The 12,405-nt window shown below is 33.0% G+C and overlaps 1 protein-coding gene across 1 annotated transcript in view; it reads right to left on the reverse strand.

Annotated features, from left to right (window-relative positions):
• The window catches only part of KYNU (kynureninase), a 102,122-nt gene that overhangs the window by 42,140 nt on the left and 47,577 nt on the right, over window positions 1–12,405 (reverse strand). The window contains exons 8-9 of the mRNA XM_004674682.1: window positions 1,535–1,633; window positions 721–794 (exon numbers count right to left, since the gene is read on the reverse strand). Coding sequence (XP_004674739.1) covers window positions 721–794; window positions 1,535–1,633 — 173 coding nt within the window. The remainder of the gene's footprint in view (window positions 1–720; window positions 795–1,534; window positions 1,634–12,405) is intronic.

Below are 12,405 nucleotides of genomic sequence, written 5' to 3' on the forward strand. Positions count from 1 at the left end.
TTCTCATACAAGAATGAAAAGGTATTTTTTTTCAAAAATATTATTTCATTATCTCCACACCAGATAAAAATAAAAGAAACACTCTAGTTCCCCAGTCAAATAAAAATGTGTAATTTGTTGGTGTATCACATTTGCATTTATACTTGCTGGGGAAAATGAAAAGAGTTATATAAAAGAGAAAAGTATTGCTTTTTATGTAGTCAGTCTGTTGTTCAGTGTTCAGCTGCTTCAGTTTTCATGGATTATAAAATCTTTTAGGACAGAAGATATTCCTTACAAGACCATCATATAATGTTTCTAGCTTTAAAGGTAGATGTAATTTTAATAATAACATACCACATTTAAGGCTCCATTAGGCACCGCTCTGGTTGCCTGTGATTTATTCATCAATGTGAGGAATCTGAAATTTTCTAAAGTCTAATTTTCAAAAAAAAAAAAGTAGTCTCTTTGCATTAAACCATCTGCTCTACATGATTACAGTGAGTCATTTTTAGCATTGAAGCATTCGTGTTTGTGATTAAATTTCTTGTTCAGCCAATTGAACTCTTTAAAAAGCATTTATTTCTGATAAAGCACATCATTATTAATAGAGCAGTACAATAATTATAATCAATTCAGTTTCTTATTGGATATTATCTTAAAGAACTCATGTAAATTTAGCATATATTAATGCAAATTAACTTATCCATCACTAAAGAAGAATATGAAGTTTGTACTCACGCAGGCTTAATCGTATGGACATGCTTTTCATGGACAAAGGCACCAGCAAGACCTCCTGCTCCTGAATTTAAATACTAGATTAAAAATAAATTAATTTATATGGGTATCTCTGAACATGTGACAAAAACAAACAATAAAATCACTTGATTTTCTAATAAAGTCAACTTTTATACAGTTTTAAAATTTTTACAATAAAACAGAATCTTGGGCTATCCTGTTCAAAGAAAAACAAGTGAAAACATAATTAATAAAGAATAAATTGGCTATTTTCATTTTTGATCAAATTTTACCACAACTAGTATGTAACAGTTCTACTGAAGTCTGATTTCAAAACTCATTCAAATATGTATTACCAAAACTAGAAATAATAAAGGTATATTTTAAAACATCCATATTAATTTAAATTAAAAATTTTGTTTCCATGCTCCCTGTTGATTACCTTCAAGTATCAATGCAAAGTTGATTATATAAGAATTAACATGTATAGAAATTCCATAATATAGTAACAAAAAGCTAAGAACCTAACCAATTTCAATTAATATCTAAATTTGAGACTTTTTTTCTAATACCTCCTGACTTTTCACAGCAGCCTAGGGATGAATGTATAAAGTTTTATGACTAGAAAGAGCAGAATTTAATCATTTATCAGACTATTCTCTCATATGATTTTACTGTTGGTATAGATTAGAAAACACAGTAATGGAGGAAATGGAGAAGTAATTCAAATGTTAAAATTCACCACCAGTCTTGTCTTTTAATTAGATTAATGGCATGTGAAATCAAAGGTTATGTGTATATAAAAACTAGTTTGTACCTTGTAGGAACACCAGCATGCAAAATCAACTCCCCAGTTGTGTAAGTGGAGTTCAACATTTCCAACTGCATGTGCTAGATCAAAGCCAACAAAACAACCCTGAGGAAGAATATAATAATTGTCAGTTTGCTTAGCAATTACAAAAGTAAGTAGAAATATCTTTTAGAAAATCTTTGATAAAAATCAATACCCTTTGGTGCAATGGTTCTAAAAGAGTAAACCGTGAAGCTCTGGGCATTCCCAAATCAAATAATTTAAAGTCCAAACAATTTCATGACACTAAGATATTTTTTGTCTTCTTCATTGTGCTAACATTTGTACCAATAATGCAAAAGCAGTGACAAGTAAAGAGCCTAGCACCTAGTACAAATCAATGCAGCAGCACCAGTAATAGTACCTGCATGTCAAAGTCATTCAGGCACAGGAGGAAAAAAAAGTATTGATGTCACTTAAAATGTTCCTTGACAAAATTGCAAAAGTAATAAATTTGTGTTAAAATTCAATGTCTTACTTTAGGCATTAAGGTATCCTAGTAAGGTTTGATATGGGAAATGTGCACAAAATATCTGCTCACATACTGCATGAGGTAACATGGTGTTTCAAAGGAATGAATTTGTGCAATTTTTTGAGTTGCAAGCTGAAGTAGCCACTTTCAATTTATGGAGGCCATTGTGCCATGAAAAAGCATAAGCAATAATAATTTGTAACTGAGTATTTGACAGGCTTTTTTAAAAAAAAGAAATTAAATGAATCTTCAAGGAAAAGACTACAGTATTTCTTGCCAATAAAAAGTAGCTTCTGAAAGAAATTATAATTTTAGAAAACTGTATCTAGTATGAGTTGACCACTTCCAAAATTTAAAGATATATCTTGTTAATTTAATAGTCATATAAAACCTTTTGTATAATATATAATGAAATGTAAATAATTGTGAAGCATAGTTGACTCAGTGGACCAATACTTTTCAAATGATTAATGTTAGCTTTATATATCATGCATTAATAAATACCTATTAAAATTGCAAGATCATCCAGTGGATTTCAATGCAACCACCTACAGAAAGTTCAAAGACTTTGTTTCAATCCCATACCACAATTCTCAAAAATTTCTCACTTCTCAAATTCTGTTACCGTATCAGAGTCCACTCTAAAGACAGTCAAACCAATTCTGACTACCTATCTGCATAGGATTGATTTTTTAAAATATGTTTCGCCAAGGCAAAATACTCAAGAGATTGAATGAAGAAGCATGTGTAAAAAATATGTTCTCTGAGACAAACTGTAAAGAAATTTTTCTTATATATGAAATATTCTTTTTTTGTTTCAGAAAATAATTTGTGAGCCTAGCAATATTAAGTATTTTATTACTTAATGGTTTGCTATTATTCTAAAATGTATTTTTAAATATCATCTTAACAGTAAACACAATGAACATAAATATAATAGCAAAAATCTCTTTGAGGTTATCAATATTTTTTAGATTGTAAATGGTTTCTATTACTAAAAAGTTTGAGAACTGTTGCATTGACATATCCACTCAATCTGAAAGAGTTAATGGAAGTTTTCAGTTGATCACTTAATCGTACATAATGCCCATATGTAATTTCATCAAATTGACTGAATTTGATTGGTTTAATTCTCCATCAGTGTCCATATACACAGTGGTAAGTTGAACTAATGATTCTCCTTTGCCTTGTCCAATACCCCTATCCTTTACCATGTAATGGTTTAGCATCTGCTATTGTGGGTATGATATGTATCTGTAGGATCTATCAGGTGACTTATTTGACCAATGGCTACTTTACACATTGGTCAATCACTTGAATGATTAGCTTGCTCTCTTCTACTTTCTGATATCTCAGTGAGGCTCTGCTTGCACTGATTTATTGGTCCAGAAAAAGAGGAAGTGAAAGAAATGATCAGAGATGGGTCTGCTTCGGCTCCTCGCCCCACCTCCCTTTAGCTGACCACAGATGCTTTAGTAATCTCAGCTACGATTAGCAGGACATTGATGATGATATCCTGCTTGGATCAACTGATAAGTTGAGCCAACTATAAAAATGATATTGTTTGGGAGATATTTTCCAAATTAATTTTGACTCCATACTATGTTCAATCTGTACATTGATTGAGACAACAGATTTGTAATCATTTGATTCAACTCTGTGTTATTTATTATCTAGTTTCAAGTTGTTTTTGTGAATCACTGTGTAGCATTCTGTTTTATTAGAGTAGTTACTAAGCTTGTGTTTCCAATATGTACACCCCAAAGATGACCTGAAATAGGGAATACCTCCAAATTGTACTCAAGTATTAGCTTTTTTAAGATTATTTATTCATACAGATCTGGGATATAGTCCAGAGGTGTAGGGGCGGTGAGAGGATTCACCAGAGACAGTGTGGGGAGCAGAATAGGCAGATCGACAAAGCACACTGCTGAGGGGACAGTGGGTGAGACGGCAGAGGTCTGCTGTGCCATGTGGGTCACCTTTGGGGCTGGGATTGCACTCACACTGAAGTGGCTGCAGCTAGCTTGCAGTACTGCATTTTAACCCATTGTGCCACCAGAGAGGCCCCAGTATTAACTTTTTAATTTAATGGTTTATGATTAACATTATTTAGCTTTTCCTAAATTAAATTGTTAAAAGTTTTACCTAGAAAATATAGTGAGCTTTCTCCATTAAGTCATACATGAACATGGATTGAAAATAAATAAATGCCTGAGAATTAAATGGTGGTGATAGTTAACTTTGTAGAGATATTTAAACCCTGAAGTCTACTGTCAGCTTAATAATGTTCATATATTAATTATATTTTAAAAACATTAGATTGTCTGTAACTTTGAAAAACTCATCTATGAACTAAGTTTTTGAAGTAAATGATTGCAAAGGGAGCAATCTAAGAGTGTTATTATATCTTTTGAGAATAAAACACAATAACTTGCTCTGACAGGTATTTTTCCTAGACTAGAAGGAGACAAATTATGACATGTTTTTAGAAAGTTATATTTTAACAGAATCTGTTTCGTTTATTTAAATATTATCTATGCTGATTTTGCCAGCAGAATTGAATAACTGCAAGACAAACATTATAAAGGACAAAGTCTAAAAAGTTTCCTCTCTCATTTGTTAGAAAAAGACTTGGTAGACATTGTCCCATAGTTTTAGCTTTCATAAAGAAAAATAAAAATGTTGGGATCAGTTAATTAGAAACCTTACTCATAAGGTAATCAAAAAAAGAAAAGGTTTTTTTGTTTGTACTGTATAATTTTTGAGAGGGTGGGGAAAGTGAGGTTTGTTGCTATGTTTCTCACATGACGTTTCTCACATGACATAAGGACATGACAGATGTTCCATACTAACATAAATGTGGGGAGTGATAAGAAAGAAACAATTTCTTTACCAAGATTTAGAGGTTATCAAAACCTGGGTTTGGAAACTAATGTCTGTTTTTAGTTGACACTCATACCTATGCTGTATTTTAAAATACTGATTTAATATTTAATTTCTATTTGGGAAAAACAAAAGTTCTGAATTTGCGATTTCTTTTTTTGTGTGTCATCATTTCCAATTAAAGCAATGATTTTTTCTTTATGAAGAAATATTTACAACTCAATTGTTTATAGAAAACTCAAGGAATAGAATAGATAGCACTTCTCTTATTATAAATTATGTATAAAGAGTAATACAATGAAAAAACCATGATATTTTACCTGCTATATCTTGTTATTAAAAACCCTGTGGTCACGTCTATAGCACTACATTTAAAATATTATCAGATTCTACAAAATGCTTTAATGCATGTATAATTCTTTTCCCATGGATGGCAAAACATAAATTATTTAAATCTAACTGTTGTGAGGAAAGGACCTGCTGATACAAATGAATGCGACCACTACAACGCAATTTCACAAGAATTTCACTAGATGGCAGCATCTTAAAAATAAAGAAAAAACTAATAGTTCTTCAAAACTTCTCTAAAGCCATCAAGTTAATATGCTGATTATTTTACTGCTAAGAATAGGTGAAGTGTTATGAGTAAGTGAAAATATTCACTCCACAATTGAATGTCTACTTTATGCATTTTGAAAAATAGAAATCAAACATTTTGCAAGAGTTATATTAAAATTACCCACAGGAGCTCTCACTTATATTGATACAACCACATAGCAGCATAACAGTGTTCAGCCACTGGATCAGTTTGCTTTATAGTCAATCTGAAGACGATTGAAGTCGTCTTGAAACATTCAGAATACTTCCAGTCTGCCTTCCTTAAATTAACTTTTTAAATCTCACATTTGATAATCAGATTCTCCATTAACTTCAGAATGTAATTCACGTTACATAAAGCCATTTATGATCTGATCCTTTCTAGCTAGCTTTCCTGTTTCAGATGCCTCATGTCTCCTTCCTTTTATTTTTTTTTTTAGCAATCCCCTTTCTCTTGGCTATTATTTCCCTCCTTATTGGCTGGTAGCTCAGATTTTGACCACAAAAGAACTTCAGTGGAAAGATTAGATTCCTTTGCCCAAATCTCCCCTGTTCTCATCTTCCTACCTATTAGCATATTGCTTCATGTAGTAGTTTCTTAATCTTGCCATCTTCTACTTTTACACAATATAAACTAAAATAAGTGTTTATTAAACAACCAAATAAACACATAATACAACTATATAATTATAAATATTCTCCAAAATGATGTCAAAAAATTAATACTTTTTGAGGCTCTTTATCTTTTGCAGTTTTATTATCTACATTATATAGCTTTAAAATGAAGTTTCTTGGACAAATTAAGGTAGTTAAAATATGTGCAAATTCCCTCTTTATAAAACAAGGAAAATCCAAAGCTTTTGATCTTGCCATCTTCAGTGACACAGCATTAAATATTTTTCTGACCAGTGAAATAATTCTATGCAGAAAGTTTCTGCTGAGATTTCCAGGAAAAGTGATAACAATGAAATATGGCATGATACAGCACAGGTTTGTATCCTAGTGGCATTAAAATTCTGATAACTTTATTGATTCATTATGTCAGTATTTGATTTTGGGTTGATATTATTGACTTGTAACTCCTTCATCAAAAAAAAATTCCTTTAAATTATGAAGGTTATCAATAAGTAGCAGGTTAGGTGTGGAAATGTTAATTACCTACTTGTGACTTCTCATAGGCATTGGCATGCTCATACAATTGATAAAATCAAAATAGTTAAGGAAGATAAATAGGCTCTGCACAGAGTCAGTTAAATGCAGCCACTTTCAGTCCAGGGCTGCTGCACCCTCATGGCCTGGGGTGGGTACAGAGTAGGTAGTTCCTGCCAGCTAACTGTGGCCATTAATACACAACAGCTGCTGCACGTTCCTTGTTCAGTGTTGGTTCTGACTCAAGTGCATGCCCTTGGCTATGGCGTTAGGATCATGGTTAATAAACCACAGGTGTCCATCTGTCCTTAAAGGCTAGCACTCTCATGGACTGTGACTGCCTATGAATACTCATGGCAGCTGCACCTCTCAACCAGATTTTTTTTTTAAATATGCAGAATCAGAAGTCACCTGAAAATAAATGACTCAAAATAGTGATTGCAAAATTAAAACTTAAAAACAATGAAGTTTAAGTTCAAATGTAGCAGAATCTGTGGAAAAGTGGGGATAATTTGTTCAAAGTCTGCCATTTTAAAATATACCAACTGCTTTTTTTTAATTATTACAAAAGTTTATTTTTACATCATTTTGCTCATTTATTTTTCCATCTCGATTGTAATCCCTCAGCCAGATTTTAAGGGTTTAAATTACATTCAGGTTTTTACACAAAAGCAGTAAGTAGGTAACAACCAAAGAACAGTGCTATATATTGGCAGTACTTCTTAAATATAAATGGGCAAAGAAAGACAAAACATGATGGGAAATTTTGAGGAAAGTAAACAAAGAAAAAGCTATAGGTGTGTGTATGTATGTGTATTGTCCAATGATACATATATGGTATAAATAAATGGCTAATTACAATACAGGGTGACTATTTAGCTCTTATCTTGAGATTTCCCAAAGAAATTCATGTTTAGGGAACTGTTGACTAGAAGGAAGGTCAGATGTGAGAAGGAAGATGAAAGTCAGTGAGATTTCTTGACAGTTTTGAAGGACTTAATTTCTCAAATTTACCAAATGATATGAAAAAGAAAAAAAAAGTAAATATCAAGTTGAAGGCCTCCCTAGTAGCACAGAAGTTAACATCTCAGTGCTATTAAGCAGACATCTCCTGTCTCACCCGCTACTCCCTTCAGCAGTTTATTTCAGTAGATTCATCTGGTCTGCTCCCCACTCTGGTGAATCCTCTCACCCCTGCACTTCTGATCTATATCCAAATTCTTCTATGCATAAATAAATAAATCTTATAAAAAAAGAAACAAGAATAAAGATCCCTATTAAGAAGGGCCTCTACTATGCCTCTAAATATCTTATTTACAGAATGAAATTTTATTCTTTATGTCCCTACTTTCCATCAGTTCAAGTTTTTCATGGTCTTAAAATATCCACCCCACTGGGAATATGAAAAGAAAAAAAAACAACAACAACACTATTTTTGTTTTATATTCACTCTGAATTGCAGCTCAATAATTTATATGTATTATAATGTCTGTCCAAAAATCATTTAATACAGCTACATACTATTTTTTGAAGTGGTATATTTTGTTTTCATCTTTTTTTATCTACTGATTTATGATAATGGCAGTTGCTCATTATTAAAACACAAAACCATGCAAAATGAAAATAAAAGGGATGGCACAATTGTACAAGTGGAACTCCAGCGAACCTTTTTAGAAGTCAAGTGGCATGGCAACCAGAATTAAACTTAAAATTTTCTCTAGGGAAGAAGGTGAATACTACTCATGGTTATTTTAGTCTTGAGACTTATATAGATTATATATGAGATCAAAAAAGAAAGATGAATCAGCATGTATACTGTAGAAATATATATACACAATATTTTCTTCAATAAGTCAGCCATCTGATAATCAATTTGAATATTCTCCCAAATATCAGCAGCAAACAGGAATAGACACAAAGAAAACAAGGGCAGACATTTTACCCTAGACCTTGTAGTGAATTACTCTAAGTAATTAACAAGTATCTTTTATCAAAATATTATTCTTAAAGGCAAGTATATATATATATATATATATATATATATATATATATATAAATAAGATAATAACACTTAACCCTAAACCTATATGATATTTTAAGAAAATCCATCGGTTGTCCTTGTGTTTTTGATGACTAGTATTTATGCCAACAGGTATATAGAGAAATGATGATAAATCCTGAAAAGTATACTTGTTCTGGACCATTCATGTGGACTAATGTCAGGTTGTGTTGGAGACGTAACTATACTTGGAAGTTTTCAGGAGCTTAATTATAAATAGATAAGAAACCCAGAGGGCCCTCCCTGGTGTCACAGTGGGTTGGAGCGCAGCACTATGAAGCTATCACAGCCACTGCAGCACCAGTTCTATCCCTGGCCAGGGAGGTGACCCACAAGTTATAGCAGACCTCCCCTGACCTGCCCATTGCTCCCCTCAGCATGTACTTCAGCAGAATAGCATCTGCCCATTATGCTCCCTATTCTGTCTCTGGTGAACCCTCTCACCCCTCCTCTCTGCACCTCAGCCTGTACCCCAGTTCTGTAAGCATAAATAAATGAATTTTTAAAAATAAGAAACCCAGTAAGAAAGAATTTTGAACTGAGAACCATTCATAAGAAAAGGTGTTCATAAAAATCAAGGAATTCATTAAATTAAAAATCAGTTCCTTTAACCTGTGCAGATTAGAACCATTCTATAGTAGTTTTTAATATATACTTAGACCCAGTCTTACATTTATATTTTCAAAAAAAAAAAGCAGTAATTTTAATTATACAAAAAGAAAATAGAAAGAAACTATCCTGTTGAAAAGTAAAGTAACAGGGAATGGGATTTTGGAAAGAAGGAAATGTTTATAAGCAATTCAAATAACTTAATTTGGAGGAAAACAGAATTCCAGAAGGGGGTGGTATAACTTTATGCAGGTGAGCATCATCAAACTACTGCCTTCTTGAAGACCTTCCTGTATTTTATTTATGTCATAGAAAGGAGTCTTAATCCTATTTTGAAATTAATATTTAATCCAGGTTACTCTTAATGGAGTCTAGCAATGTGACTCTTGTGGAACACTGATAATGAGAGTCTGGGACCAGAGCTATATAAACTAGAACCTCCAATTCTATGAACACCTGAAGGAATTGATAACTTCCGACCTTGAGTGAAAAAGTACCTCTGACACCATCTGAATATTCCTTTTGAGTCAATTCATAGTACCTGATTGTATCCCACAATTGTGTCATGATAAGGGCCTTCCTGGTGGAGCAAAGAGTTAAAGCACAGCATTATGGAGCTATCTGCAGCCACTGCAGCAGGAGTTCGATTCCTGCCTAGAGGGATGACACATATGTTGCGGCAGACCTCTCCTGACCTGCTCGCTGCTCCCCTTACCAGTGTATTTCTGTTGGTCCACCTGTTCTGCTTCCCAATCTGTCTCTGGTGAATCCTCTCACGACTGTCACTTTTAGTCTGTACACCAGTTCTTGTATGAATTAATAAATGAGTGTTTAATCAAACAAGCAATTGTACCATAAAGCAAATGAATTAGAACATGCATAACTAATATATACAGTCTTAGTCTGGATTGTCTTTTTCTGAGAAAAATTAATGAATTTGGTTTTGCCTTTAACAAGCACTTAATATAGTCTAAAAAAATTTCTATTTTTCTATTTCTATGGTGAAGATGTTTTTTTTTTAATCTTAATCTCTATTGTCTCTCTCCTTTGCCACAATTCTACTATGACATAAAGTGAGAGCTCAATAAACCCTGCAACAATGAAATTCCTTAAGTGTATTTTGTACCATTAGAGGGCTCAGGGAAGTTTCTGCTGAAATTCCCTCCAGCACGAAGTAGATTAATTTCTCAGTCATATAATGATTTGCAAGCTCTTTTAATTAGAGGGAGAGAATACAGAAAACAACTCTGGAAGCCCATTGCAAAGGTAATGAGGCCATTGTGATAGTGAGTAAAATACCTGAGAGGGTTTGGAGGGGTCAGGGCCATGAGGCCTCTCTTAAAGAGACCAATGAGAAAAGTAGGTTGAAGCTTCCAGGATGGGAATTCTTTTAAATAGTAGCACTAAATAGGATCTTATTTGACAATTACTTCTGACTCCTATCTTTGACATGTAGGGACAAAGAAAAATGAACAGATTTCATATTTAGTTCTCTGAACTAGAGACAACTTACATCAACTAAAGGCCAGAGGCCCCCAAGACATTGGTATCCCCAAAAGAGTTTAGAGGTTCCTGAGAAAAGAAATGACCAGGAAAGGGGCACCATATTTAGTTTCTTTGACTTTTATAAATGTTGAGCCCTCTTTACTATTACATGATTATTTTACATGTAGAAAAAATAATATTATATAGCAGAAAGAAAGCTTTGGTCCCAACCACAGCTTGACTCCAATGCTAGCCAAATCACCTTGAGCAATTGCTTAATCTCTCTCAGGTCCATTTTCCTCAAGTGATTACTAGTGTACCTACTCAGTGTACCTAGGAGATAGCAAATATTACATGTCAAATGCCTGAAGCATAATGAGCCATGACAGGAGCTGTTATTAGTCATGTTTGTACCGAAAACCATTGTAGAAACTAGGTTCATCCTTTATTTTTGGTGTGTGTGGAGGTGGGTGGGTGGGGGGTTTCTTCTACATATTGATAAGATTAGCAAATCCAGATACAAAAAGAAAAAACAAAAAGTAGATAAAGAACATGGGAACATTTTGATAAAGACATTAAAGGAGAAAGTACCAGGAAATAAAGTATGTGACAGAGTTAAGAGTTATATGGTGCGAACGAATAAAGGGTTTGGCAGAAAGGAAAGGCAAAATGATCTTGAGACACTAAAGAATTATGTGATTTGCATGTAAAGTCATTACTACCTAGCAAAGAATGTGCTTACAAAAGCATATGAGTTGTTTGTATCAGAAAAAAAAAAAAGTGATTGTCTTCTTAAATTACTATAAGAGTACAAAAACAAACTGAAAAACATAATGAATTGAGTAGCACTGTTTTCTTCTATAATATTTTACCAAATGGCAATGGCCTCACACAAAATAGTTTGTTTGATTTATTTCAGATACTTAAGGTGGAGAAAATAGCTTAAGGTAATTTTTCAAACCCCAACTAATCCATTTAATATTTAATGATTTAATGGAGTATGTTGTCCAAGTCTGTCAGAGTAGAAACGGATGTTGAAAAAAAAATCAAAATTTAATGTCTTGAGTTTTAAAGTAACCATTATAAGTAATTCTGATTCTATTTAATAAAAACACAATTGTTTTTTAAAGCAATATGTGACCCATAAAATTATACAGATCTACTCTTGATGTACACACACTGATCAATTCAGCAGTATAAACAGGTATGTACTTAAATGTAAATGCCTGTTTGCACAGCATGAGCATGTGACCACTGATCAACCTTCCTCTGTAACATATAAAATGGGATATTAACAAATATAAGCTGGTTTTAGATAACTTTAGCATTTTGTAAAATGCATATTACCTACATAAGAACCTACACATAATATTTCACTTGGAGGATCCTGGGTTTATGTGAAGTTAGATCAGGAGCAATAGTTATTGACTAGGACTTTGATGAGAGTGGGTGCAGAAGCTAAGATCCTGACTGACAGCTGGGAGACTTGTTTTTCCCAGACCTGTAATCCTAAAACAGCAAGTTAAATCCAAATTTCTCCTATTGAGAATTAATCAGTCTTTCTCACATGGTCCATTTAAT

The sequence above is a fragment of the Condylura cristata genome, unplaced genomic scaffold, assembly GCF_000260355.1.
Source record: "Condylura cristata isolate star-nosed mole 26May11 unplaced genomic scaffold, ConCri1.0 scaffold00002, whole genome shotgun sequence".
Classification (NCBI taxonomy): Eukaryota; Metazoa; Chordata; class Mammalia; order Eulipotyphla; family Talpidae; genus Condylura; species Condylura cristata.